The sequence below is a fragment of the Anguilla rostrata genome, chromosome 4 (genome assembly GCF_018555375.3).
Source record: "Anguilla rostrata isolate EN2019 chromosome 4, ASM1855537v3, whole genome shotgun sequence".
Classification (NCBI taxonomy): Eukaryota; Metazoa; Chordata; class Actinopteri; order Anguilliformes; family Anguillidae; genus Anguilla; species Anguilla rostrata.
The window spans coordinates 29,644,989-29,671,608 of NC_057936.1; the positions used below are offsets into that span (position 1 = coordinate 29,644,989).

Sequence of the window (26,620 nt, forward strand, 5' to 3'; positions counted from 1 at the left end):
ATTTGCACATGGCAACCTTTCAAAAAAGATTATATTCTATTATCATTTGTACCTGGTGTTTACCAGTGCCACTTGCTACTACACCAAAATTGAGTGGACATCAACCAATGTACTACTCAATTACATCTGATGAATGATGTGCTGATTGAGCTATGGATGTGCTATCCTGTGGTTTAGAAATATAATGCATTGATTTCAGTTATGAGCTTTGCATCTTCCCTTATGAGTGTATGATGTAGTTATATAATCAAAACATTCTTCTGCATTTATGTAGAGCAGGGGAGGGCAATTCTGGCCCTGGAGGGCTGGTGTGCAGGCAGGTTTTTGTTTCCACCAATTACCCAGACTAAACGAGCTAATTGGCGATATGCACCAACACTGATTCACTAGCTTACAGAAAAGGGTTTCATACTGTATATGGAAATAAAAACCATTCAAGAAATGTAGCTAAAATGTCAGATGGCTTAGATGTTAGGGGTATTTTAGTAGTTGAGACCAGAAGTTGGTGTGAAAACCCTAAACGGATACGGCCCTCATTGCCTACCTCTGATGTTGAGGTAAATGGTGAATACTCAATATTATCACTCTTACTGTTGTATATGGATATGGAGGTGGTTTTGTAATATGGAACTGTTACTTCATTGTTTACATGGAAGATATTGAGCCAAAGATCTCAAGCATTTCATAGGCACTGGGCCCCCACCACACATACACACAATACACTAAATGTTCTGAAAATTTGCTTTGCTTTCTAACATTACAATTTTGCAAAAGGATCACATGAAAATTAACATTACTCTAAGGCAGTGGTGCCAAAACCTGTTTCTGGAGCTCGACAGTCCTGTCAGTTTTCATTCCAGTCCTAGCAAGGCACGCTTCATTCAACAGCTAGAGATCTTGTTGAGCTGCTACTGTAATTAATGGAAACGGGTGTACCAAATTACGGTTGAAATTAAAACCTATGAAAATCTCCAGGGACAGGGATGGGCAGCTCTGCTTTATGGCCTCTGCATCCTTTAGTGCCATCACTCTGCTTCCTCTGGGACCTTTCTGTCCTTCCATGCCCCCCTCCGAACACGCCTCCAAACTATTTTGGCTGGCCGTGGCAGCTGGAAATAAATGACTCATCTGGGAAATATGGGAATAACCAGTCAGTGACACAAAGTATAAAATCTACGACGGAACACACCTCGTTGAATTAACTGCCTCTTCTGGCAATCATGCCATGCTAAACCTACAGATTGAACTCACTCTATCAATCTCTCAGTATACTGGATAAATTGTCTATTGCATTCCTAGGTGTATGCAGGCCAGTGCAGTTTATGCAGGATATGACTACACCATTTGACACCGCTGTAGGTTATACAGTACTGTACAGTAGCTTTCCACAGTGTAACATAGTAATTATATTTCATTGTGGGTAGATGATCAATCATGAGCAAAACTGTAAATGTTTTTGAAAGGTAGTTGATGAAATATGGATACGTACATTTTTGTTATGGAGTGATAACATTTAACTCAATTTGTCTATTGATTTTTCAAACGTCAATAAGCCTTCGTAGCAATAATTCTTTTGTATACTGGTCTATTTGTTTTCTGCATAAATTGTCTGGGTCAGGCATTTTCATCTATAGTGATTGTTAACAAAATACATCTGCGCGTAACCGGTAAAAGTAAGCCACAGGTCTACTAACACATGGATACCTTTCCAACATTAATAAAAGTGACTAATGAAAACGGTGCTGAAAAAACCTACAGAATGTTGTTTAATTTGAAAATCTCTTAAATAGATAGCATACTTAAATACTAAATCCTAGACCCCTGTCCAGAAATTGTGTGTCAAGGCTAAGGTCCACACAATGGAACTTAATGTCTTAGCATGAATCTGAGGACCTCCCTCTTGAGATGTCAATTTGTCTTTTCAGAGCGTCTGAGCTTCCTATTGCAAAATTTCAAACATAAAAGCTCCCTAATGGATGCTCGACATTTAAGGACTTTTTTGGAATAATGGACCTGTGCACAAACCCCAACAGAAGCAAAGTGAGGTTAAGAATGGAGTAAGTACTGTGCTTACTGTGTGCGGCCTCTAAACCCTACAGCTTAAATGCTTGGTTTGTACTTGGATGGGAGACCTCCTGGGAAAACTTTGTTGCTGCTGGAAGTGGTGTTGGTGGGCCAGCAGGGGGCTATCTTCCCTCTGTATCTTCCCCTTTATAAAAAATCCACAATGCTCCAGTGATGGGGACATTGTGCTGTAGGAGATGCCATCTTTCAAATGAGATGTTCTGTCTCACTATGGTCATTAAAGGTCCTGTGACACTCCTTGCAAAGAGTTGGGGGTCCCTGGTGTCTTAGTTAAGTTCCCAACCCGGCTATCTTAACCTGTCATCTAATCATCCCCTGGTTTAATAGGCAAAAAAATTGTTCTCTCCCTGTGTGGTGAGCGTTCTGGAGCAAAATCAGGTGGGTGCTACACATTGATGGTGGCTGAGGTGAGTTTCCGCCTGATCACTGTAAAGTAGTTTGAGCATCTGGAAAAGTGCTGTATAAATGCAAAGTGTCATTCATTAATTCACAATCGAGTGGGGAACTGGTGACATGCTTCTTCTTTTTTGTTATTTACATTTGGTTGGTAATGACCACATAGTGGTCCAAAAAACATATGTTCAAGAAACGTGTGTTGCAGTGATCAACAAGTTGATGTCTGTATTTATTTGAAGGCTCGATATTTCTAGTGCCTCAAGTGCATGGTGAATAATATGAGCCACTGGGTGTGACTGCATCTCTATGGTTTTTAATGTTAAATACTGTATGTGCTGTGCTAATCTAGTTCTAACCATATTATCTGTCTCTCCTACATATTTTATGTCACAGTGATGACACTTTATGACATAAAATATGCAGCTTTTTGTGTTGGCTATGAGTGTTTAATTAATTATGTTGTGTTTGTAGTGCTGATCTTGACTATACTGGCTTGTTTGCAAAATACCAGGTCATGTGTGTACCAATGTTTTTGGTAGTTTGCTGCTCACCAGGTAGTCCTTGTGGTATTTGTTTTGTAGGCAGAGATGATCTTGTAGTCATGGAGTAGATCTGTGTTTTTAGGATGCTGGCCAGGCTGTGTTTAATCTTCCTGTTTCCTGCTTGGCTGAATGCGAAGTTAGTGGTGATACGTGGGGTGATTTTCTAATGTAGTCTTGTAGCTGGGAAGGTCTTTTCGACCAAACAATCTAGAATATCCCCTTGGTTTTAATGCATTGAGGATGGTTTTTGTGGCTGCTTCAAAATATGTATTCTGCAATTCCTGTTAGACTTGAACAATTTGGATTTGATCAGGCTCTTGAAAGTGTGCTTTGGGCGGAGACTGTTTTGCATAGAAGTGCATTGGTGCCGGAGCCTAGATAATGTAGACTCACAATGTTCTATGATGAGCGAACCTTATAATGTATAACATATTGTAACAAAACAAACTTTAAAGAAATAAAAACGGAGACACAGGTAACCATGCTTTATTTCGGTAATACAATTTCAACATGCTCTTTCTAACAACGTTCTGTTAAATTATAGGCAAAAAAGCATTCACTTTCTTTCCGTAATGGACTGTATTAAGTGAGTAAATGCACCAGCCTATCTATGTATTTAATTTGTAGGCTGTTCCTAAAGCAGGCAACTGCCTGTTGTTATAATTTCGCACTGCTGCACATGAGATAAATACATTATTTTAATAAATTGACTTTTAAAAAACTTTTGTTTTCCTTGATTTTCAACAACTTTGCCATGACTGCTCTGGGACTTCAGCCAATATTTTACGTGAAAAACACCCAGCCTTACTGATCAGTAATGTTGTATTTTCCCCTTAAAATTCACCAGAAATAATTATTTCACAGCTGTTTTTTAAAAATAATTCTTCCAGGTGGACATGCTCACTTTCAAAATTGCATTTTCAAAATTTTTGATTATTTTAAATTTATCATAATTTTCTTTTACATTTTTATTGTTGTTTATTTTTGATTTTTTTTTTGTTCAGGTTTTCATGGGTTAGAGTTTGTAAAATAAATGAATAAATAAATGAAATTATTTTTTAAATACATTTAAAAAAAATATTTTATTTTCTAAAAGTTTTTTATTGATTTTAATTTCTTTTGCTCAGGTTGTACACCTTTTTTTGTTATAAACCTAGGAATGATTTTTAAAAGGGCCTGGACTAACTAGTTTACTTTGGAAGCCCACAGAGTGTGCATTTGCAGTGGGCCCATAATTCCATGCTGCACCTGTTTGTCCTAACCATTTTTCAAGCTCCTGAATTACAACCCTAATCTTGTCTCAACCATAACACATACCATTTGCATAACCCTAACCCCAAATTTAACCCTAGCCCTAATTATAGGCCTGGGACTCGTTTCAATATCGGATTGTTTAAACAGGCACCTCCCTTCATTGGAACCTGGAACTTCCTCTATGCACATGAAACATTTCCTGCCTTTGATTAAACCTGCGCTGTACTGTCACCTAGTGGAGTGAGTTGTTTCGTATTCAGGAAAGTCTTGAAAGAAATGGAATTCAATTTAAACCAAATAAAATTACATTTTCATTTAAATGAATGTCAGTTTGTTTAGCCAATTATTATTAAGAGGCATTAAAATAACTATTTCTAATAGGGCATATTTATAATCGTCTCAGCATATGTACATATTCCATATTCAAAGTCAAAGTTTGTTGAAAAAAATGATGGTAATGAATTAATGTATTCAGTCTTTTTCAATACTTTATGTTATGATTTAACATTATTTTCCATTTCTTGCAAAAGTGATAATTATATATATATATAATATATATATATTGTGAGAATGAACTTTACAAGAGGGTGGAGAAGAGGGTGAAGGGTTGTTTTTATTTGTATATCCCCATGATAAATATAACTTCTCACTTAAATATCTCATATAAATATCTATAAAAATGGGAGTGTGGGAAATTATATTTTTGTTTCAACTCTTTGTATGACACAATGCCTTTATTATGGGACAGTTTCCCAAATATATTCAACCCTTTCTCAGCCTACATTTGAAATATTGTACATTGGCATAATCATTCTTGTTAGCGGTAAAATCAGGATCTTTATTTATTTCTCTTAATATTACGAACTCCTTTTCTAGTTGTAAAGGGTGCCTTATTTTATCCCAGACTTTCATTGTATTTTTAACCCAGATGTTATCAAATCGTTTTTCCAATGAATAAGTCTTTGAGCAAAAAGGAAACGTTTTTATAAAGCTTTATCTGTCCATAATTCAACTAACCTTCACTTACCTGTAGCTTGAGAGCTGTCACTCAACCAGGTTCTTATGCCTTGAATTTGAGCTGCAAAATAATAATTTTTAAGGTTAGGGTGAGCAAGCTCCCTGATCTCAATTGAAGTACCTCTTGGCTTTTTACCATTTCGTATAAATCGATTTAGCATTCTATCCCATTTTTCAAACAGTCATATTAATATATAAAGGTAATGCTGGAAACAAAAACAATGCACTCTTTCTTGGGTGTTGCAAAAGAGTGCATGGTGCTATTGTTATAGAAGTGGCAACAGTATTTTCTGTTGCTATGGGGTAATTTCCCCCTCCTTTCAAGTTGCCTGAGAGACACAGGAAAACAATTCTGTGCAGTGAACAGTCTGGCTAGGACAGCAGCAAGATGTAGAGCAGAGAACACCACGACTGTTTTGTGTCTTGTTGTGATACAGGTAAAACATATAGTCAGCTTACTTCTTTACAATCTCTGTAAATACTAGAAAGTCCTGTTGGAAAAGGCAGCCAGCTCTCCAGCAACTGTGAGAAGTGGGCATTCGGGATGGAGCGTGTGGTGGTGCTGGGGGCTGAGGAGGAGCCTGGGTGTGATGTGGCCCTCGCGCTGCTTCGGGATGGCGGTTTCCACGTGTGCGTAGCTGTATCAGACCCTGGCTCCCCGCAAGCACAGAAGCTGGGGTGCGCTGGAGCACAAGTCCTGCCTTTCCACTTAAACAGCACAACAGGCCTTCAGGGGGCGCTTTCCGGGGCTCAAAAGTGCTTTTTCGCGACCAAAACCGATTTCACCAAGGTGGACCCACTCCAGGTATATATGCTCATATTCAGGACCAGCAGGCAGTGTGGTTATTTGAGAAGGAAATGACCAATGTGACCTAAGATGGCAACGATGACTATATAATGACAGCAAAAATACAAACATTGGACTGAATGTATGCTGCTTTTGTCATTCTGCAGAGTGAGATCTCACAGGGATATTTGATAGCAGATGCTTGTAAGCAGCATGGCATCAGTCATGTGGTGTTTGAGGGGGGTCAGCACGTGCAGAGACGTTTTGGGTTCCCCATGCGGTCGATGGATGCCAAGGCTTGCATTGGAGACTACATGGCTGAAATCGGCCTGCGAAAAACCCAGGTTCTCATACCCTTCCTGTATGAGAGCTTCCTCACAACATTCTCTCCCAAACCTGCTGGACCAAACCTTTATAAAATTGGTGAGTCATATTAAACCACCGAGTGCCTAGATACCCAATTCTGATCCTCAAGTCCAGCAGTAATGCTAGGTTTCATTCATACCCTCTAATCATGGAGTAATTTAAACATGGGACACCAGGTGAGTGGAATCACTGGCAATCAATCAGCTATCAGGTAGGAAAAAAACTTCATTATTCCTGGATTGAGGGACATATATGACTATCTTTGTCCTAGACAGGCAGTAAATCATTTCTATTGAATATAAAGTGACAAATACAACTATCTCAAATAGTCCAATACTTGTCCCTCAAACTGGTTCTATTATTTATGTGTAAGTAAATGTGATACTTACAAAAGGGTACTGGAACTTCCAGTTGAAGTTGCTGCCAGGATTAGAAGCTGCAGAAATATGGGTGCATTTAGCCTGCTCCTCTTGTTCTGCACAGACATCCCAATGGGAGAAACACCCATGGACAGCATCAGCCTCAGTGATGTAGGCCCCGTGGTCACGGCTATACTGAAGAACTCACACAGGTGGGCGGGCAAAAGCTGCCTCCTGTCTGCGGACCGACTGCCAGTCCAGGAGTACGCAGAGACGCTCACTAAGCACCTGGCCCCCAGGGTCTTTCAGGACTCCAGGGTGAGTGCACACACACCATACGTGGGGTCAGTGCTCAGCACTGCCACACATACTTTCCTCCTCCTCTTCCATCCTTTTGGGCATATGCTTTCATCTTCATCTCTACATCTGTTTGTGTCGGTGCTGGATTAGATTCTTCACAGTGGAAACGATATCACTGTGTGATAGTGCAAGCGTTCAAGCAAAGCATACAACACAGACAAACCTGGATGAAATGAAGATAAGTAATATTGTTACTTTGCTTCTCCACTGTGTTGGGATCACATTTATTCAATTGTATAGCGTGAAAAAATGTTGTTCAGTATTTTCATGAGATATATGGCATATTGTTTGAGCATGTAAAGTCTGTATACAACTTTTATTACACTCACAAACTCATTCTCTACCTCTCTCTCACTCTCTCTCCCACACACTCACACAATTTATGATCTGTCGCATGGGAACTGTAAAGTTGTTTACCAAAGATAAGTCCACATTTTTCCCCACCAGATTTCACAGAAAATGTTTGTGGAGAGCTTCAAGGGAGAAGCTGGGCAGGATATTGGCAACATGTTTGAATTCTGGAGAAAAGACCCTCAGAGGAGAAATGCTGCAGAAATGTTTGAGCTACTTTCAGGCACAAAAAAATTCTCCCAATGGGTCACGGCAAACAGGGATTCCATCATCAATGCTCTGGAAAAGTGACAGACAGTCCTGCTATTTTAATGAGATCAAAATTAATTTCTTTCTTTCTAGCAAGTAAATGGAATGTTCACGCCATTTTGAGACTTGTTACCATAATATGAGAAGAAATGTCCAATAATATTGTTACTGTATTACTCCATGAGAATTAGCATCTGCTCGTGAGCTGCTGAAAGTGGTACAGAGATGTTTTATCTACATACTATCTACAAACTAGCCTATTACTACAAACTACTGATCCAAAATCTGTTCTGGGCAAATGTTGTGTTTGTGAAATATTGTGAAATAATAATGTAGTGGTGTTTTAAAAATCCCTATTGAACATTTCTTGATATAATTTTGATGATTATAGTGGATTACATTCATTAGTTCCCTTTCCTCAATAATTCTTGTTGAAAAAATTACAAAATGTTTTTACTACTGGGACATGGTCAACAATGAGTTTTATGGTAACCAGTCTTTGATGCAGTAAGTGAAGCCTGGGTTAAAATACACCATTACCGAAGCACATTATGAAATTAAGTTAAATGTGTTCATATATACTGCTTGATCCTTTGTGCTGTCATTCATTAGTCTGCTTCCAACTCTCACTTAATTTTCAGGTCTGATGTAATACATAAAAGAAGTATGGGTATGTGTAGTGCAACTTGAATACCACTTTACTTTTAGAGACATTGCTGTCAGTGTTTTCAACACCCTTGCCTTATGCTGTGGTGGCACAAACCTACATTTAGTTATTTATTGAAAAAATTTAATTGATTATTTATTTATTTTATTGTTATTGAAAATTATATTCAAATATTACTGGTTATTGAATGGCATATACCGTTTCTTTGGTATATAAATTGTTGAAATACTTTGTTCCCACACTTAGGAAGTGAAAAAAGATACCACAAGGAGATTTGATTCCTTTTTTAAAGCAAAAGCTTTCAGAACACCCTTTAATCTGCACATCACACATGGTCAGGTTCATAGACAAGAGCCCATTGGGTCTGTGACAGCATACAGTACCTAGAAACAGTTACTCCTTTTTCCCCAACAAAAATCATCTTCAGTATCAAAGCACTATATACATATGATACAAGGCCCATACCCATTGCATAGTTCTGCTGCTGTTGATTGCTGTTCCCTTCACAATGGAGCTGAATGTATTTAATATGTCAGCATTATTATTAATTCTCTTTGGTTTCTCCATACTGTTCCATTATTGAATCTAAAACTGCTGTGTTCTAGAACCAGGCTATGCTCAAGGGCTCTAAAAGAATGGGAGACAAACGAAGGCCATATTGGCAGATCCTAACAGCTAAGCCAGATGGCGCTATGCCCAGCATGCCTAGAAGCTTTTACCCTTGAAACTCTGATCTCAAATTCAAGGGAATCAAACGCCTCTATCCCTTGCCTAGCCTGCATGTGGACTTCAATGCTTCAAATTAGCATTAAACCTAGAAAAGCCTTGGCCTTCGCAAATAAAACTCCAGACAAAACACCAGGCAGAAAACATGGCACTTGGAAAGCTAAAATATAGGCTACTATGTATAATAAAACATCAGAAAAAAGCAAAGTTATAGGCTACTGCATGTCTATCCAAACACTTCATACTGTATGTATATAACATGGCATACCTACTGATCGCAAAGTAGGTTATTTACAGTTATATGCAAAAACAAAGAAACAACCCCCCTCTGCATGTCTAGTATAAGTATAACCTAAGTGTAAAATAGAGGTATTTACCACTACCCTGCCAAAGTTTGTTGGGGAATATATAACATTTTCTGTGATAACAGGAATGTTATGCAAATCAGAATAAAAAATATTTAATACATTAAACAGACATCAGAAACCTTGCATTATTTTCATAAATGTTTTGGTTTGGGGGCTATTTTCCCCCCAAAACACCATTGCCACTGAATGGTAGTACAACATTATTGATTGCAAAAGCTTTGTGACTGGCCTCATCGCAAGGTACATACAGAGATGGTATTTAGGTAGTTCACTACCTGGAAAAAAGCCTTCAGGCAAGGTTAGCTTAGGCCATTCGTCCAATGTGAACAACTTGAAAAGATGCCACCAAAACTAACAGGTAACCCTCAATAGACATTACATGTCTGTGTTAAATCAAACCTGTGTAAAAACAAAATTTAAAAATATAATTTGTTTCCCTGTTTATTTCAACTATCTCCCTTAAATTCAATTGCAAAGCATATTACGTAGTTTTTAAAGAAATTAGTCATTAAACAGCAACCAACCAAAAGGAACCAAAGCATCTGTGGTTAGAAAGCACCACTTTAGCCACTTTACTACTTTGGTTGCTTTTTAGATTTAAATAATCCAATTTTTCTCTCAGAAGTTTTCAGCCATCGTCTGAAATAAGTTGCAGGAGATTTTTGCTATTCTTTATAATAAGACGGATCTCTTTGGACACATTTTAATATTTTTACACTGCCACACAAGGGGTTAAACTTTGGCAGGGTTGATGATCCCTGTTGATGAATTGATTGTATTGTCCTTTCATTACCTCCCCATGTGACGCTGCTAGAACTGAACATCTGATTTGTGACGGATGTCCAGTCAGTAGTATTGCACTAGTATTGCACTGATGGTCTTTAGCCTTGTGCAGTAAAAGTGTAGTTTCACTGTTAGGTGAAGCTGCTGTAGTGCACAGCTCTTATTGCACTTATTCATCAAGAATAGTTCATTCTAGTGTTGAACACACATTGTTCTTTCCTCAATTCAGAATGCTTTGAAATGGCTGGAAAACCACTCAGTCATTCAGAGAGGAGCTAAAATAATAAATAAGTGTATATATTAATCTTCTGTGCCCAAATACTTTGTCCCTGGTATTTCAGAAGACACTCTCTCAGCAATAAGAGAACTTAAATATTAAAACCTTAAAACATCTTCACCAATAGTTATGAGTGTGAAGAATGCTCTTCAAAGGCAGCAGGATGGGTGGACAAAAGGAACAGGTCGGTTAGTTATCATTACAGTATGGCTTGTTTCATAAGGTGCATAGCAACATTAAGCTACACAGCATGCTACCAGTCCATATCCTGTCTGGTGACAGAAACAATCAGAAACAGGCCTGGAGAGGTGATCTCTAAAGCCTGTCTAATGCTCGCTAGTCAAAACCTTTTACTCTGTGAACGTCTCCGTGATAGCCAACAATAATTTCTGAGGGGGTTCAGACCATTTTAAAAAGACATGTTGTTTCCCTTTGAATTAAGGATAATGCCAGTGTTGAACTGAGATGGTGATTTCTGAACCTGCTGGCTAACTCGTGGCGACCTGAAGCTGGTGCTGTGTGCTGTGCTTGTCAGCGCTCCGCTGGCTGGGTCCTCCTCTGGTGGGCTTGGGGGGTCGTGGGCTCACGAAACCCCAGTCAGGAGGGGGTTCACAGGAGCGTCTTGGGATTTCACCTAGGGAAGGGAAAAAGGTGTAGTTTTCAGCATCTCTGCATACTATACCGCATGTTTTTATATTTACTAACTGCAAAAGTGCAGCATTTTACCAGAGTTGAGCTATCATTTTTTCCTGATAGGCTGAGTAGTGTTGCCATGACAATAATCTCTCAAAACCACACAGCAATATCTGCGGAAGCTCTGGGGTTGAACTCTGGCATCTGTGTAGCCTGATCGCTGAAATGCCCATACCCAGTACCATCTCCGTACTGCTTAGGACAACATATAGATTCTGTAATTTTGTCTTTGCTCTGTGACAAAAAAGCAGCAACATATTGCCTTGGGCAAGCAGAAGTTAGAATCAAGTCAGAAACGGTTTGAGTGAACGGTAATCACAAAATATGCAAGCAGTTACTGATTTGTTATTTTTGTGATACCCATCCCCCCAACACAGTTGCCACTCGTTAATTCCTTTCCTTGGAGTAAATTCCATTATGTCCTCTACTTGGCAGTAACCTGTGGAAAAACACTGGGTGTCTCCTTGTGTGGTGTGCCAAGTCGCTGACTCAGAATCCCATAAACACATACAGGTGTAAACATGTTTTCAGAATAATTACTGTGTGATTAGTGAGGCTGAATTTAAAAGAGAAATTGGCAAGAATACGTTCTCGTTACTGGAAAGAGGAACACATGGCCAAACCAGTATTAGTTAACTCCTATGCCAAAAATGACCTCATAAAGACAAGCTCTTTTCAACACCGGACTGCATTTCACAATTAACGAACAAATCTGGTCCCCATTTATTTAACTCCCCAGATATATTCGCATTCACCTATTAAAAAGGAAACAATTAATTATGATGTCACTTATTTATGATGGTTGGTACTTGATCATGTCTTTTCTTTTATTGCCTGGCTTACCATAGAGGTCATTTGTTTAACATCCCCAAAGGTCTGTAAACTGTACTGTCTTTATGAATGTACAGGCTTTGTGCTCATTAGAATCTATAAGATACAGCTGTGAAAGTAGTACAGCCCTCCAGCAGATTGGCTGCATAGATTAGAGGCAGAGGTCAGATGCACAAATCAGTTTGTGCTCTCCCCAATGAATGGATGATGCAGTAGTGTTGGCTGGCCTTTTAGTTATGATTGTGTATTTGAAAAAAGAAAAAATTTCCAAGAGGAAAATGTGGCATACAAGCACATGAGAGGGTATATGTCACACACACCATTAACACATCACACAACACTGTGTTAAAATACTGACAGTTTGGCACGAACATACCCTGGCCTGAACGGAGTATAGTTGTTTACTGTCACAGATTTCAAAAGAAAGTTTAGTTTAGATGGTTAGAATGGTCAAATAAATCCTGCCAACCATTTATCAACAAGGGGGTCAATGGTCATATAATGTACTAGCAAGGCCTGCAAAATTCCAGCTCATTGGCAATACTACAAATGAAAATTCTAAGAGGTTGTCTGCCATTTTGAGCCAGTAGGTGGCAGTGTGCTCCTGTGATGCTACTTGTTCTGGTGACAGATAACAGCAAGCAATGGTTCCAAACACTGGCAGAGCAAACCAGTTTGTAGCACTGGAGTATCTTTACCAGAACAGGGGGAGGAAGAGGAGGAGCTTAGGGAGGAAATCCTGTGCTCATTCTTCTGGATATACTCAGGTATGGGGGAAGAGAGCAGCAAAAACAAGGCCGGGTGAGGAAAAAGAGAAGAAAGCAGACAGAGAGAAACTTCTAGAAGAGCATAGATCAACCTAATCAAGCATCAGGAGGACCTGTCTGTTCTGGACCTCCGACAACAGTCTGCTAGTTACTATGCTTTCCTAAGGTTCTTTTTACTTTGGTTACAAAAATGCAACTAAGCAACAGAAAGGTAATTTGAGAATGTTAAATATTTCTTTTCAAAGTGAAAAGAGAAAATTAATTCTACAGTAATCAATAAGAAGTGTCCTAGGTGGCAACCCTTGAAATAGCTTTTATTCCATTACTGCCCCATACAATATGAAAATTTTATCTGCCCCAGTCAAATAAAATAAAATAAATTAAATGTGGTTATAAAACAGTTTTGTAGGACATACACATTTGTTAGCTTTTGAACTAAAAATGAAACAAAAGAAAGCATTTGAAAATGATTTGAACTTTCAGATCATTACCTCCAAATTTGCTCTAGCTTTTTTCAGGACATCACGTGTTCTTGACACTGTAACCCAAACAGAAAGGAACAAGGATCAGACATTCAAAGACACACAACTGAGTGAAGAAAGACCGGCACTGAGGCAGAATCCCACTGACACACACTAGGATTACTCTGAGATAGGTGCTATAACAAGCTTACTGTGAGATAGGTTAGCATGGAGAAGAGTAAACTAAATCCCAGTACTATCACAGGCTTGCTGTGAGATAGGTTAGCACGGAGAAGAGTAAACTAAACCCTAGTGCTATAACAAGCTTACTGTAAGATAGGTTAGCATGGAGGAGAGTAAACTAAATCCCAGTACTATCACTGGCTTGCTGTATCAGAGTACTGCAGAGGGGGCGAAGCTCACGCTGGCTGACGATGAAGTGCTCCATGCCCTGCTTGGTGCGGTTAGAGCTCCGCAGCTTCTCCACGGTTTCCTGCAGCAGTTCCTCCTGCTCCGTGACCCTCAGCCTCAGCCGCTTGATCTCCTCCTTCATGGACTGCTCCTGGAACCCACAGAAACCCAGCGGGGACCTCAGACAAGCGCACCACTAGTGACGAGCGCAAAGCAAAGCCGCAGAGGCACCGCTCTGTGGCGGGGACAGGGCGTGGTGGAGCTCGGACCTTCTTGGTGCGCTGAGCGGAGAGCTCACTGCTGGGAAGAGCAGCCCTCCAGAACATCTTGAGGAGGGAGGCGGCCTCGTCCAGGATCTGGCCCAGGGTCTTGGAGTTGGACAGGAGGGTGTCCATGTTGCTGTAGTCCAGGGCCTGCAGACCCACATAGGGACAGAGAGACAGGGGTGAGGACAATGAGACAGTGTTGAGGACAGGAGGACATGGGTGAGGACAGCGGAATAGGGGTAAGGACAGAGGGACAGGGGTGAGGACAGGGGGGCAGGGATGATGACAGGGGGATAGGGGTGAGGACAGGGGATGGGGTAAGGACAGAAGGACAGGAGTGAGGACAGGGGGTGGGGCCTTGGGCTCTGCCAGGCCATGGTTTACCCGTGCCGTCCGCACCTTCGCCGAGCCGTACTCCAGCAGGGCGGCGCTGAGCGTGGCCTGCAGCACCGTCTCCATCTTGTGAACCAGCACCTTCCCCTCCAGGATCTGCTGCTGCAGGGCTCTGAAGTCGTCCACGTGCCCGATGGTGTGCCGCCCCTTCCTGCTGGCAAACGAGCCGTCTGGCGCCCCTCCTTCCAGCGCCGGGTGGGCCTTCGAGACGCCTGCAGAAGAAAGCGTGCCTCAGAAAACGTGCACGGTGTCACCGTCCTTCACATAAGCTCGTACAAGTAGCAGGGATGGGAGGGAATGGGATTAAATACACACCATTAGCCGCGGCTTCTGGATCATCCAGCTCTGTGACCTTGGAGAACCCAGAGTAAGTGGATCCAGGGGTGAAGAGGCCAGTGTCTCGGACAGGTGGAGAAGGGGCGGGATCTGAGAGAGACAAGTCACAGAAGACATTCAGAGGTGTACACATCTACCACCATCCACATCGTACAGTAAGTGCAAGTAAGAGGGGTTTATAGAATACGGTCCTACAGTAACATACTGAGTGGGGTAGGATCCTATTGTAGCACAATGAGGATATTACAACAGGGCCCTATCACAAAACAATGAGGAGTTCTAGATAACAGCCCTATCACAGCACAGTGACGGGCACTCACCATGGAAGAGCTGCTTCCGGCAACTGTTGTCATGCTGGGTGCTGGAGGGGTGGGCCTCGCCTTGGGCCACGCCTCTACCCAGCTGCTTCTCCAGCTGCGCGCGCAGGGAGCTGTTCTCCTTCACGCTGTGTTCCAGCTGCGCACGCAGACTGCGCACCTCTGATAACAGATCCCTGAGCTCCCGGGAGGAGAGGTTCTCCTCCACTTCGCACCCCACTGAAAAACACACAAGGGCCTGCTGTAGGGGGAGCACGGTTCTCCTCTTCCTGACCTTCAGAAACTGAATTAAAAATCCCACACCCCTCATATCCCATTTACAAACAACTATCTGCATACGGGAAGTGTGAGCTCATTGACAGCATGTGACCTTAGTGAGTTAGCATGCTACGTGGCTCTCTGTCCAGACCCGAACCGTTAGCTCTTCTCTGCGTGTCTCCCTGGTGCAGAGAGCAGCACATCGGCTCGCAGCGCTCACCTGCGTGAGGGTTCGTGGCGGCTCCACGCACTCGCTCGTACACCTGCAGCTCGCACTGCAGCGAATGCAGGAGCTGCCGGCTCTCAGACAGTTGCTGCTGGAGCAGGTTCACCTGGTGCTGGAGCCTGGAGACGCACGGCGCCCAACATTCAGTCAAACATGGCAACCCACCCAGCACAGATATACATACCGTATACAGTGCAGTGCTAACGCTATCATCAGCACTAATAAGCTGCATACAGTGAGCATCATACATGTGTTAAGCAAGGAATAAATGGGTAAACTAAATTCAGTCAGGTCTTAAGATATACCTGCTCTTCTGTGACTATTTGCTGATTAAGATTCATTCATAGATTCATTTAAAAATGATGTTCACTAGAGCATTACCTAAGAGCCCATTGTACTATATCTATGAAATGACAGTGTATACTACTCTGAAGTGAGTGGTGAGTGTCTAACTCGTTCCACACCAGGGCGTGTCCCTCCTGTGAGGCGGCAGTACCTGTTGGTGCACTCCTGGGCGCCGTGCCGGTCCTGCCGCAGCTGCTGGATCTCCTGGGCCTGCTCACAGCCGCGCGCCTGCAGACGCCTGCTCTCCTCCCTCCACTGCTCCGCCTCCAGCTCCGCCTGCTTCAGACGCACCCGCGCCGCCAGCACCACCTCCCGCAGCTGCTCCGCCTCCTTACATTTGTCTGAGACGCACACGAATGCACTCTTGAGCAAAACCCAAAACCCCTTCCTTGGAATTCAACCTCACTTTCTCGCAACTGATTTTGATACAATCTGATTCTGTTCCAATGAACGCATTGCCAGCAAGAATATTATAACTGTAGAACGTTCATTGCAGTTCGGTAAAATGTGCTATTAGAGTTTCAATGGGAGTTGACCTTGAAGCTGGAGGCTACCTCTGTTGTTCTGCTGGAGTCGAGCGTGAAGGCCCAGATTCTCCTCCTTCAGGGCTCTGTTCTCATTGGACAGCTGGCTGACAGAGTCCAGTCCCTGGATGTAGATGTTAGTGGGCGCACCTGTGGAGGACAGCAGACTGGGTGAAGGAGTTTTACTGCGACCCACCATTAGCATTAGCCAGAATAATCCGTTCAAGGTTAGCATCAGCAGGCTATCGAAAGGCTACTTACCGCCTTCCCGACCTGTGGTCCCCAGCCTGCTCTCCAGCTGCTGCCTTAGCCGGTCGTTGGTTTGGATGGAGTCCTCCAGGCGCTGGCGCAAACTGCGGATCTCTTTCAGGTGTTCCTCAATGAGGTCAGTTCCTGAAACATGAGAAATAGAAACCTCACAAAGACATAGAGACTATGCAAGTATCTCAGACACACATTTATACAGGCCAAACATGTACCTGACACAGACCATTCAGGATTCTCATAGAGAGATCTACATAGACTACTCGGGGACCTCACATACATACAGATCTATCTGAACTATACATGGAATGTCATGGAGATTTCTACAGAGGCCCACAGCATCCTCACTGCAGACATGCAGAGCTACATGTGTAACTGGACTGGAAAGCTGTACCTGTGTGGCTGGTGCCAGACTGATATCCCGAAGATCCCGAAGAGACATCACCGTAAGCGCTGGTTCTGATCGGCCGTGAAATGTGTGCCATATCCCACAATGCACTGCTCTCCAGCAGACTCGCATCTGCCTTCAGTGTGGAGCTTGCACCGGGAGTGCTAAACTGAGGCTGAGGGAATGCGTGGTGGGACAGGGGCACGTAACCGCCAGGATTCGGATGGGCGTGGCCGGCCAGCGGGAAACCGGACAGGGGCTTGACGTGGGGGTGTGGAACAGCAAAGCCTGCATTCAAAAATACACCAAAAAACACTGTCCATCATGTGCAACACTGCATTTATCACCAGCCAAATTCACCATCCTGCGTGTGCCACGGGGATAACGGTAAAAGCAAATTACACAATAATCTCAGAGTAAATACTAACACCGCGTGAAGCAGGATTATTAACAGCCCCAGCACGTGAAGCGCTCACTGGGCTACGAGAGAACGGCCGTCATCAAGCGCTAAAGCTTGATTGCTGCACACATCCCTCCTCATTTTAACTAAACGCTAATCCTCACTGAGGAGCGTTAAAGCTCGGCCCCTGTGGCTCACGCGCGAGGGTGAATTCAGCGTTGGAAGCGCTCACATCAGAAAGGGGTGGGGGGTGGGGGGGGGAGGGGGGCATGCATGGGAAAGTCATGCGTGGCTGAGCAGAGTAATACTCGGGGGCCTGAGCGGGCAGTGCTGAGCAAACTCCTCTCGCTCGGCTGCGCGGTTGTGGCTTCGACTAGGCTTCTTCCTGGGGCCTGCGGTAAGCACATTGCCACATCCTGTTCACGCGCAGTAAAATCACACAGCCTCCACGGGCAGCTGATCCAATACAGCATCTCAGCTGATTAGCCAGACAGTAGAAAACTCATTGGCAGAAGTAATTCATGGTTTGGAAACCGCATCACAGCACAGCACCTCAATTCAAAGCCTTGGTGTGTTAATGGTCATTAATGGATATTCATGTTTATTTTTATATTCCCAATGTCAAATTTTCGATCAAGCATATCCCACGGTCAGTTTGAAACTGAACTACAACTATGCAAAACACGAGCCAAAGCGATGAGGTTAAGGTCATGCGTGATGCGTTGTGCTCCTAGATTACAGAGATCAGTGATCTGTGAAAAGCCCAAGCAGTGAGAGGATGAGTCAGGATGTGATCCACACACACACACACACGTGCGCGCGCACGCACGTTCACTCTCCCCCAGCTGTCTCTGAAGCATCTGCAGCTCCTGGTGAACCTCCGCCAGGGAGAAGGCCCCGGCGCCATGGTAACCCGGACGCAGGAGGGCAGAGTGAGGGTCAAGGAGCAAGGGCGCCCTCTGACCTGAGAGGTCAGGGCAGTAGAGGGTCTGGGGGGGAGGGAGAGAGCTGGACACGGGTCCAGGGGGGAGGCCTGGAGACGAGGAGAGCAGAGAGAAGGACACACCAAGCCATTCAGCCCCTTTACACCGTTACCATAAATGGACCCACATCTTCCAAAGAGCTTCTAAACCAAACAGCAAGCACCATCACCGAATTTTAGATTTCACTCTACTCTGTTGGCAAAGAAGCACACTCTCTCACAATGACAAGCCTGAGAACCAATCAAGTGACACCCTCACAATGATAATGGATAGTGGATGCCTTCACCAAAACACCTGTCTAGGCAAGTGCATAATATTTAAAAAGGAAAGCATACATTACAGAGAGTCAAAACACCACCGAAGACTACACTACTGAGGTCTGAAGATGAACCATACAAACAGCAGATTTGCTCTAAATAAATTAGTAAAATTCTAGAATCCTGTGACATTTTATGGGGAATAGCAAATGTAGTAAACAAAGCAATATGAGACATTTGTTTACATCCACTACTCATAAGAGCCAGTTGTCAATACTGCTGGCATGTTGCTCCAGCAACCTCTTATTCTCTGCCTACCTTTCTGTCCTGGACTGTCCATGGGCTTGTGCTGTGTACATGGCTTGCTGGGACAGTTGATGGTGGACTGAGCCCCATGCGAGGCAGTGCTGGATGATGGGATAGATGAGTGCTTTGGGGTGGTGCCGCCGTGACAGTGAGAATCTGAAAGAAAATGGCGGCGCATGAAAAAGCACAGGGCTCTCAGATGGGTTTGATTGGGGACTGTCACTAACAGACACTCAGGTTCCTTTCCATTTCATCACTACAAACACACAGTGCAGTTTATTCAACTATCTACACACTACTGCCTCCATCTCAAGCGACAGATTTAAAAGTGAAAAATAAAACAAGATATATGACACTCAATCTTAAACAGCATATATTTGCTGAGGATTGTGTGTATACATGTATAACAGCAGCGGTATGTATACACAGACGTGTATGAGCAGTACTGTGTGTATTTAAATGCATGTTGACAGTATTCATTGCCTCTGGTGTACCTGTTTGGGTCTGTCGCTTGGGACTGGGCTGTCCCTCCTGGGAGTACTCGCTGGTCGCATCCACGTCCGAACACAGGTCCAGGTCCTCATGGATGGAGCCCTGCTCGTCTGACACAAAGGAGGTCCGGTCGGATTGGTCGGTGGTCTCGGACAAGGCGTGGCTGCTGGAGGGGGTGTCTGGGCGCTCCTGCTTAAGCTTGGAGCGAAGCGACTCGATGATCTTGTCTTTCTGTTGGAGCTCTTTGCTCAGCCTAGGGAGAATCCAAGAGAGAACACGGTAGAGTATTCCAACCAACCCAGGGTGCACACAAAGACTGTGAAAGAGACAAACACCAGTGACAGTGGAGACACATCCACACCAGGATATGTCATTACTGACAAATGAGAAAACTGTATGAAAACAACTGTGATCTGAAACTAAAAACCAGCAAACCTCTTTTCTCTGCAGGATTCCTGGAGATGCTGTAAAGCTATGGCTTTACCTGGCCATGTCTTCTCTGAGCTGAATTAACTGGCACTAACTGTGCTCAGGCTGCGGTCTGAAGGTCACTTAGCTAATCTGCTGGCAGCGCAGGTCCCTGAGCCATGGGGAGTTGATCATGACATTTCACGACAACACTCGGAGGAACACTCACATACAGAACATAACACACACACAAATACCCATTGTGCATTAATGGAACACACTGCTATGCACCACTACTCATTGCAGGACACATTTACAATGTACACAACCTTTTCTGAACAATAATCCCAGATAGACATTAGTGGCTCTTTAAAACTGGTATTGATGTGCATACTCAGTACAAAACACACATTCACAAGGGTTTTATACAAATAATGCATGTAAAAAAAATCTCAAGATCTTCCTCAAGAGGACTTTGGTAGGTAAATACAATGCACTACCCATCAACAAGAGGTTTATCTGAGTAATGTCTGAATATTTAATATGAAGGTTTCCTTAAACAATAAACCAACCTCCACAAGATCCTTCTTATCTGTTCCAGTGGGTGAGTGTGCTATATCTCTCTGTGTGTGAGTGTGCTGTATCTATCTGTGTGTGAATGTGCTGTATCTCTCTGTAGGTGAGTGTGCTGTATCTCTGTGTGGGTGAGAGTGCTGTATCTCTCTGTGGGTGAGAGTGCTGTATCTCTGTGGGTGAGAGTGCTGTATCTCTCTGTGGGTGAGGCTAATGTATCTCTCTGTGGGTGAGTGTGCTGTATCCCTCTGTGTGTGAGTGTACTGCATCTCTCTGTGGGTGAGTGTGCTGTATCTCTCAGTGAGTGAATGTGCTGTATCTCTGTGGGTGAGTGTACTGTATCTCTGTGTGTGTGAGTGTGCTGTATCTCTCAGTGGGTGAGTGTGCTGTATCTCTCAGTGAGTGAGTGTGCTGTATCTCTCAGTGAGTGAGTGTGCTGTATCTCTCTGTGTGTGAGTGTGCTGTATCTCTCAGTGGGTGAGAGTGCTGTATCTCTCTGTGGGTGAGTGTGCTGTATCTCTCAGTGGGTGAGAGTGTTGTATCTCTCTGTGGGTGAGTGTGCTGTATCTCTCTGTAGGTGAGAGCAATGTCTCTGTCCCTCCGTCTTACTTTTCCGTCTGTCTCTGCAGAGCTCTCCTCTCTCTCTCCAGCTGCTTCCTGAGAAAGGCCAGCTCGCGCTCCTGCACACGGCTCTCCCAGAGCGAGAAGGAGAAGAGCGACTCGCGGTACAGCGGGCTGCTTTTCGACAGCATGGACTTCCACAGAGGGGCCATGGCCCCGCAACGCGCCTGACCCTCCCCACGCCCAGCCGGGCTACCGCGGGCGCATCCGGGCCTCTGCGATCCGGGATCCAGTCCAGCGCACAGGCTAAACCCAGCAACCGCCGATGCACTGGGGCTGCGCTCCCCTCAGTTCCACTTCCACATCGACCCGACGCTAATCATTAGCTCCACCACAGAGGACACCCCCGTGTCAGAAGATGTGCCCATTGGGGACAGAGGCTGCTCCGAGGTGTCCTTATTTAGTACCGATGTCCCGATACTAGACCTCTCCGCTGGGCACGTGGCGAGTCCCAGCCGGCCTGCGTGCGCTGGGACGGGCGCCGCCGCGCGGACCGATTAGCGTGACTCAGCCGCACTGAGCCTCTTACAGCAGAGCGCACGGCAGATGTCCCAGGAGATCTTCCGTATTATTACTCCCTCTATTCAGACTGCTGAACAGCCCAGCCTTCCGCCCTCCAACATCCACCTTCAGGGGAGGCAAAGTCTAATATAGCTGTGTCTAGAAGGCGATTTGTTTTTCTGTTGAGCTGCCAAGTACAACAGCGGCGGTTCCTGTCAGAAGTGCGGAGCCGCAGAGCAGAGCCCTTGCCTGTGGGCTGCTTTGTCCTGGCTGCATTAGAGGAACTCTTCAGTATAAAGGCTGCTGTTCCCCAAAGCCCATGGGCACAAAATGGGCTAGCAAAATATACCAACTCAACACTGCTGTCATCTCGTACTCATAACTATCACCAGTCAGTCACAATGATCTGTACACTTTGTCACATGAAGCTTAGACATGAGGCTAAAGTGCAGTTGTACGGTAATGCAAAAGCCCACACATTTAGTATCGGGTATCAAATCTGATAATTGCCAATTTAAAAAAATACATGAAAATATTACGAAATTAGATTATCTGTAAAACGTATTAATGAAGGCTATGCAAACAAAGGTAATTTTCTCCTGGCTTCGGGTTCTAACACTAGCTTACTCTCTTACTCTATGCTTTAGGTGCTCCTGACCTATTTAACTCCCTGGGGAATACCTAATAGCCTAAGAACATTAGCACCCATACCACAACGGGAAACTCCAGTAGCATTACTTACATAAACCAAACCTCTCTAGAAATAGTGAATGTGAAATCAATTAAACCATGTTCTTCAGCAGTTACAGATTAAGTTCAAATAAACTGACTTCCTACCAAATCATCCTAAGCATATTGCACATGGTCATCACTTGGATCTATCCAGAGAATAAGCCAGCTTGTCGGCTAATGAAACTGCCGAAAGGATAAAAGGTATCTCTGTTGATCGTTGATCTTCATTGGGCAGGTCCACTCTTCTGTCAACTGTGAAGAATTTCTTCCTTATAAGAATAAGATCTGAATAAGATTATTCTTATAATCCTTCCTAAATAATTGGTTCCAAAGGCATGAGAGGTTCAATCCCAACCACGAAATTCAGAGTGTAAGTCCCACAGTAAGCTTACTCTTCCTTCATCCACATATACCATGTGCATCAGCCAGCGCAGCCACGGCTCTCAGGCAGTGGGTTAGCGGTCACTCTGCTCTTGCTGCACTAAATCAGATTGCTGTAATTCTCTCCCCACCTGTCAGGTGTTCACACCGGCAGGAGCGTGCTGGCTCACCGTCACCGCCGCCCCCCGGCAGGTGAGCAACTGTCGAGGCACTTTAGGTCACGATTTCAGTGCCTGATTAGGTTTCTCAAAAAAAAACAAAAAAAAAAACAACTCCCAGAAAACCAAGCACTGTGATCCTATCGCATCGTTCACAAACACTCAGAGCACAAAAAACCCACAGGAGACCCCCTCAACTCCACTCTGCTCCAATCACAACGCCGCACTGACCGCCGGTGGGCAGAGATGATCTGTCCGTTAGCATCGGACAACAGCAGGAACCAAGAGCCAGATTCTTATCCGGATTGCGACCAGGTCTGTGCAGTTTATTCTGTTCCCTTTGCTAAGAGAGCACTCCGGCAATGAGAGTCAGCAGTGGAGCGGGCCGTTGGCAGGGACTGCTCTCTCAGTGGACACACAGCCCCCTGTGCTCACACTGCTGCCTGCTCAACTGGCTAATGCTCCCAACAGATGCACGGAGGTGGAAAAAACGGGTCTTATCAGCTGCTAAATCCCCTGGGCAGGCTGCTGCAGCCTATGGAAGGGGGGAATTATCCAATCAAACCGCTCGTCACCATCGACTCCCAGAGGGAGCCCTAGGACCAGCCGGGACATTACGCAGCGCGTCCCTGACTCCACGCGTTAGTGCGACACCGCCGCTCTGCCCGCACTGCAACTGCTGACGCCAGCGCTCACCAGGACTCGGCGCTAAGATTCACACGTTCACCGGGCCGGGGTGGCGTGCTCCCTAGTGAGCTCACAGCCACACGAGCGGTGCCGTTTCAAAGGAACTACACCTGCGACCGGAGTCTGGAGTCCCATGTGAGCTACTGCTGCTGTATTTCTGAGCAAATTAGCAAATTTAGCAAATTTCTGAACGGCTTCAGTACATATGCAGCTGAACAAATGGATAACAGCTATAATGTGCTGAAAGTCTGAAAAATGTACACCTGCTAAGCAAAAATGAAATGTAATGCAATGATGCGATTAAAATGTTGTCAGATATGGACCTTTTAGACTAGACTCACATACTGTTTCATTCTCAGTGAGACTTTAACAGGAGAGTGTATGTGCAGCACTGGAAGTAGTGCAGGCTTGCTGCATTTAACCAAACATCTGTGTCTCCTTCAGGTTTTCAATTAAAGGGAAAAACACTAAAGCTCTCTAATATCCACATGAGATATGCCTACAAAGCTACTGAATGAAGTCATGAAGATCACTGTTGAAACACCACCAGCTTTGTATTTTACTCTGTATGCAGACACCAATTGAGAGGGAACTGTTTGGATTGATCGTCTGTGCATGTCCCTCATCAAGCCAGAAACCGATAACACCCCTGACAGAAGGCATGCTGCCCCCCAGGATCAATGTTTTTCAGTGAACCCTGGGACTATGTATTCACATCATCGACTGAGGGGTGGAGACCAAGAACCCAACCAACAGTCAATAATGATACACCGCGAATATGAATTCTGTTATGAAAGCTACTGAATCACATTCTCACATTCAGAATAAATGTATCACCCCTAATAATTCAAAAGACTTATGAACATACAAGTACCTACTTCCCATTTATGGACATCATAAACCTATTCGAAAGTAATTGTCCATGGGTCACTATGAAACCTGTACCATTGTGACCCAATGAGAAAACTTGTTCAGACGTGTGGAAAACCGGGACTGAGAATATTCTTAGACAAACTCACCTTAAAGCCAGCAACTCGTGACCCGTTTTGTCATCTGGGAGTTCTGAGTGGTCCCCTGTCCAACGAAGAAGAGAGGAAAAACTCTAATGACTCTAATGTGCTATAATTACTCGTTTCATTATTAGGTCTTTCCCCATTTACATGTGTGGGAAACCCACAGTAACAAGTGTCCTGGGCAGGAAAAGGATATCATTTTAGTCACTTGCCGGTTTGAACCAATCATGAACCAAAAGAGGCAACAAAGCATTTTTGTTAACTGTAACCCCACCATCATTTCAGGTTAATGAACCTTCACGCTAAAGCTTGGCGTGGGCCGCGTGGCAGGCGCAGAGCAGAGAGGATGATGGGAGGGGGACTCACGGCCGCTGATCTTGGCGCTGATGCGCTCGGCCAGCGCGCTGCTCTGCGCCAGCTGCTCGCGGAAGCTCTGGCCCATGTAGTAGTCGATGTCGTTGGCGCGCAGCAGCTCCTCGAAGGCTTTGGTGGTGTCGCCCAGGTGCTGCGTCAGGACGTGGCACGCCCCCCGGCCCTCGCGCATCCGCTGCCGCAGGAGAGAGAGCTCGCGGGCCTGCGCCTGGATCAGCGAGTCAAACTTCCTGCAGGACGAAGAGGAGGAGGAGGAGGAGTAGATTAAGCGACAGGTTCACTTCAGTGGCGTATGCTCACACACCGAGATGGCAGGCTATGGTTTAGCTCATAAACATGGACTTGTACCCTGCTCTGAAAATGAAAGCTTCTACAGCAGAACAAAAGGGGGCAGCAGTACTGAACAGTGTTCTGGACTTGAGTGTTTCTGGTTCACAGCCCTCATGCTTTGTCAACACTGGGCAGATAACTGTGTAGCACTTGGACAGACAAAAAGCAGTAAATGTTCTGGATAATGGAAAGGATATACTTAAAACAATTCAAAATGAACGTTACTTCTATCTTTTAGCCCAGTTCTAAGCTTCAACAGGCTAATCAGAATCACTTATACAGAAAGATGACCCTTGACTAAGAATAGCTGAGGCTACATAAATCTCTGCTGCTTGTCAGAGTGACCGTTGTATGGAGCGAGGGTGCAGTCACTCAGCAGAAGGCTCAGGGCCAGGGGAGCAGATGGTGAGCTCAGATCACCTGGAGACCAGCCCTGCTCCGCCGTCCTGTCCCTGCCTGCTCACAGCCACAGAGGACGCCCACGTGTCCCCACGTCCGTGCCAGCGAGCTCTCCGCATCGCTGGGCTGCCCCTACACCGCCTCTGCTCCTGGCACCCACCATCTGATACACTGAGCTCCTCCCTACTCTTTTGCTCCACTGTCCATCTCCCACTGACATGCCCGTCGTAACTCTCCCTAACTGGACCACGGCTCCCACGCCCGCCCCATGCTATGGCCAAGCCGGCTTCAGTAATTTGGGTGCAGAGCCTCTCACCCCGGCTGGGTCGCAGACTTGGCGTCCTCGGCGCTCTTCTTGCCCTCCGGCCGGGAGCTTCTCAGCTGGTTCTCCAGGGAGGCCACGCGGGTCACCAGCTCCCGCAGCTCCTGGCTCTGCGGGGCCCAGGGGGTGCCCAGGCCGTCCGACTGCCAGCCCTCGTCCTCCTCCGGGCCGCTGTGGGCGGGCGAGGCCTGGAAGCCCCAGTTGACCTTGCGGGGGCGCTCCAGGCTGGAGGCGTAGTCGCTGGTGACGGAGAGCGAGCGCACGCGGCTCTGCAGGCTGCGGATGGTCGCCCGTGAGCGCGAGAGCTGGGCGCGCAGGTCGTCCACGTGCTGCCGCAGGGACGCCGCGTCCGCGCACTTCCCAGAATTCCCTGACCACCACTCTGACGCGCAGTCCAGCCTGGACAGGGCTGTGCACATTTCAAGGTCATCGAACTCTGAGGAGAGGATAGAGGTGACAGCCCTTCATTCAGTGAACTCGCATTTCATATCCCACTAAAACCACTATTCATTCAGTACAAACTAATGCCATGGAGTAATTAGGTCAGAGGAAATATATTTGTTGATTATTTCTTAAAGAAGTGATGATTTAGCTGACAGCAGAATTGGTCCTCTGTCT

General features: G+C 45.0%; 2 protein-coding genes across 3 annotated transcripts in view; one reads left to right on the forward strand and one right to left on the reverse strand.

The window, feature by feature from the left end:
* The first annotated feature begins 4,926 nt into the window (after window positions 1-4,926).
* LOC135253158 (nmrA-like family domain-containing protein 1) lies at window positions 4,927-8,353 on the forward strand. Of its 2 annotated transcripts, none has more exons than XM_064332099.1 (4): window positions 4,927-6,099; window positions 6,249-6,504; window positions 6,931-7,124; window positions 7,257-7,574. In XM_064332099.1, exons 1-4 carry the CDS (start codon window positions 5,839-5,841, stop codon window positions 7,287-7,289), a joined length of 744 nt encoding a protein of 247 aa, XP_064188169.1. In that variant the 5' UTR covers window positions 4,927-5,838; the 3' UTR covers window positions 7,290-7,574. The 2 variants fall into 2 exon arrangements, with proteins under 2 accessions (XP_064188169.1, XP_064188168.1); XM_064332098.1 differs by lacking the exon at window positions 7,257-7,574 and adding an exon at window positions 7,614-8,353 and having other exon boundaries at window positions 4,936-6,099.
* A 353-nt stretch (window positions 8,354-8,706) lies between these two features.
* The window catches only part of pde4dip (phosphodiesterase 4D interacting protein), a 35,781-nt gene continuing 17,867 nt past the window's right edge, over window positions 8,707-26,620 (reverse strand). The window contains exons 23-41 of the mRNA XM_064332104.1: window positions 25,997-26,438; window positions 24,946-25,181; window positions 24,586-24,640; window positions 19,508-19,758; window positions 19,026-19,169; window positions 18,297-18,500; window positions 17,074-17,355; window positions 16,677-16,808; window positions 16,446-16,565; window positions 16,043-16,232; window positions 15,541-15,665; window positions 15,066-15,281; window positions 14,725-14,835; window positions 14,416-14,621; window positions 14,020-14,163; window positions 13,763-13,901; window positions 13,370-13,416; window positions 12,810-12,864; window positions 8,707-11,221 (exon numbers count right to left, since the gene is read on the reverse strand). Coding sequence (XP_064188174.1) covers window positions 11,076-11,221; window positions 12,810-12,864; window positions 13,370-13,416; window positions 13,763-13,901; window positions 14,020-14,163; window positions 14,416-14,621; window positions 14,725-14,835; window positions 15,066-15,281; window positions 15,541-15,665; window positions 16,043-16,232; window positions 16,446-16,565; window positions 16,677-16,808; window positions 17,074-17,355; window positions 18,297-18,500; window positions 19,026-19,169; window positions 19,508-19,758; window positions 24,586-24,640; window positions 24,946-25,181; window positions 25,997-26,438 — 3,245 coding nt within the window. The 3' untranslated portion in view covers window positions 8,707-11,075. The remainder of the gene's footprint in view (window positions 11,222-12,809; window positions 12,865-13,369; window positions 13,417-13,762; window positions 13,902-14,019; window positions 14,164-14,415; window positions 14,622-14,724; window positions 14,836-15,065; window positions 15,282-15,540; window positions 15,666-16,042; window positions 16,233-16,445; window positions 16,566-16,676; window positions 16,809-17,073; window positions 17,356-18,296; window positions 18,501-19,025; window positions 19,170-19,507; window positions 19,759-24,585; window positions 24,641-24,945; window positions 25,182-25,996; window positions 26,439-26,620) is intronic.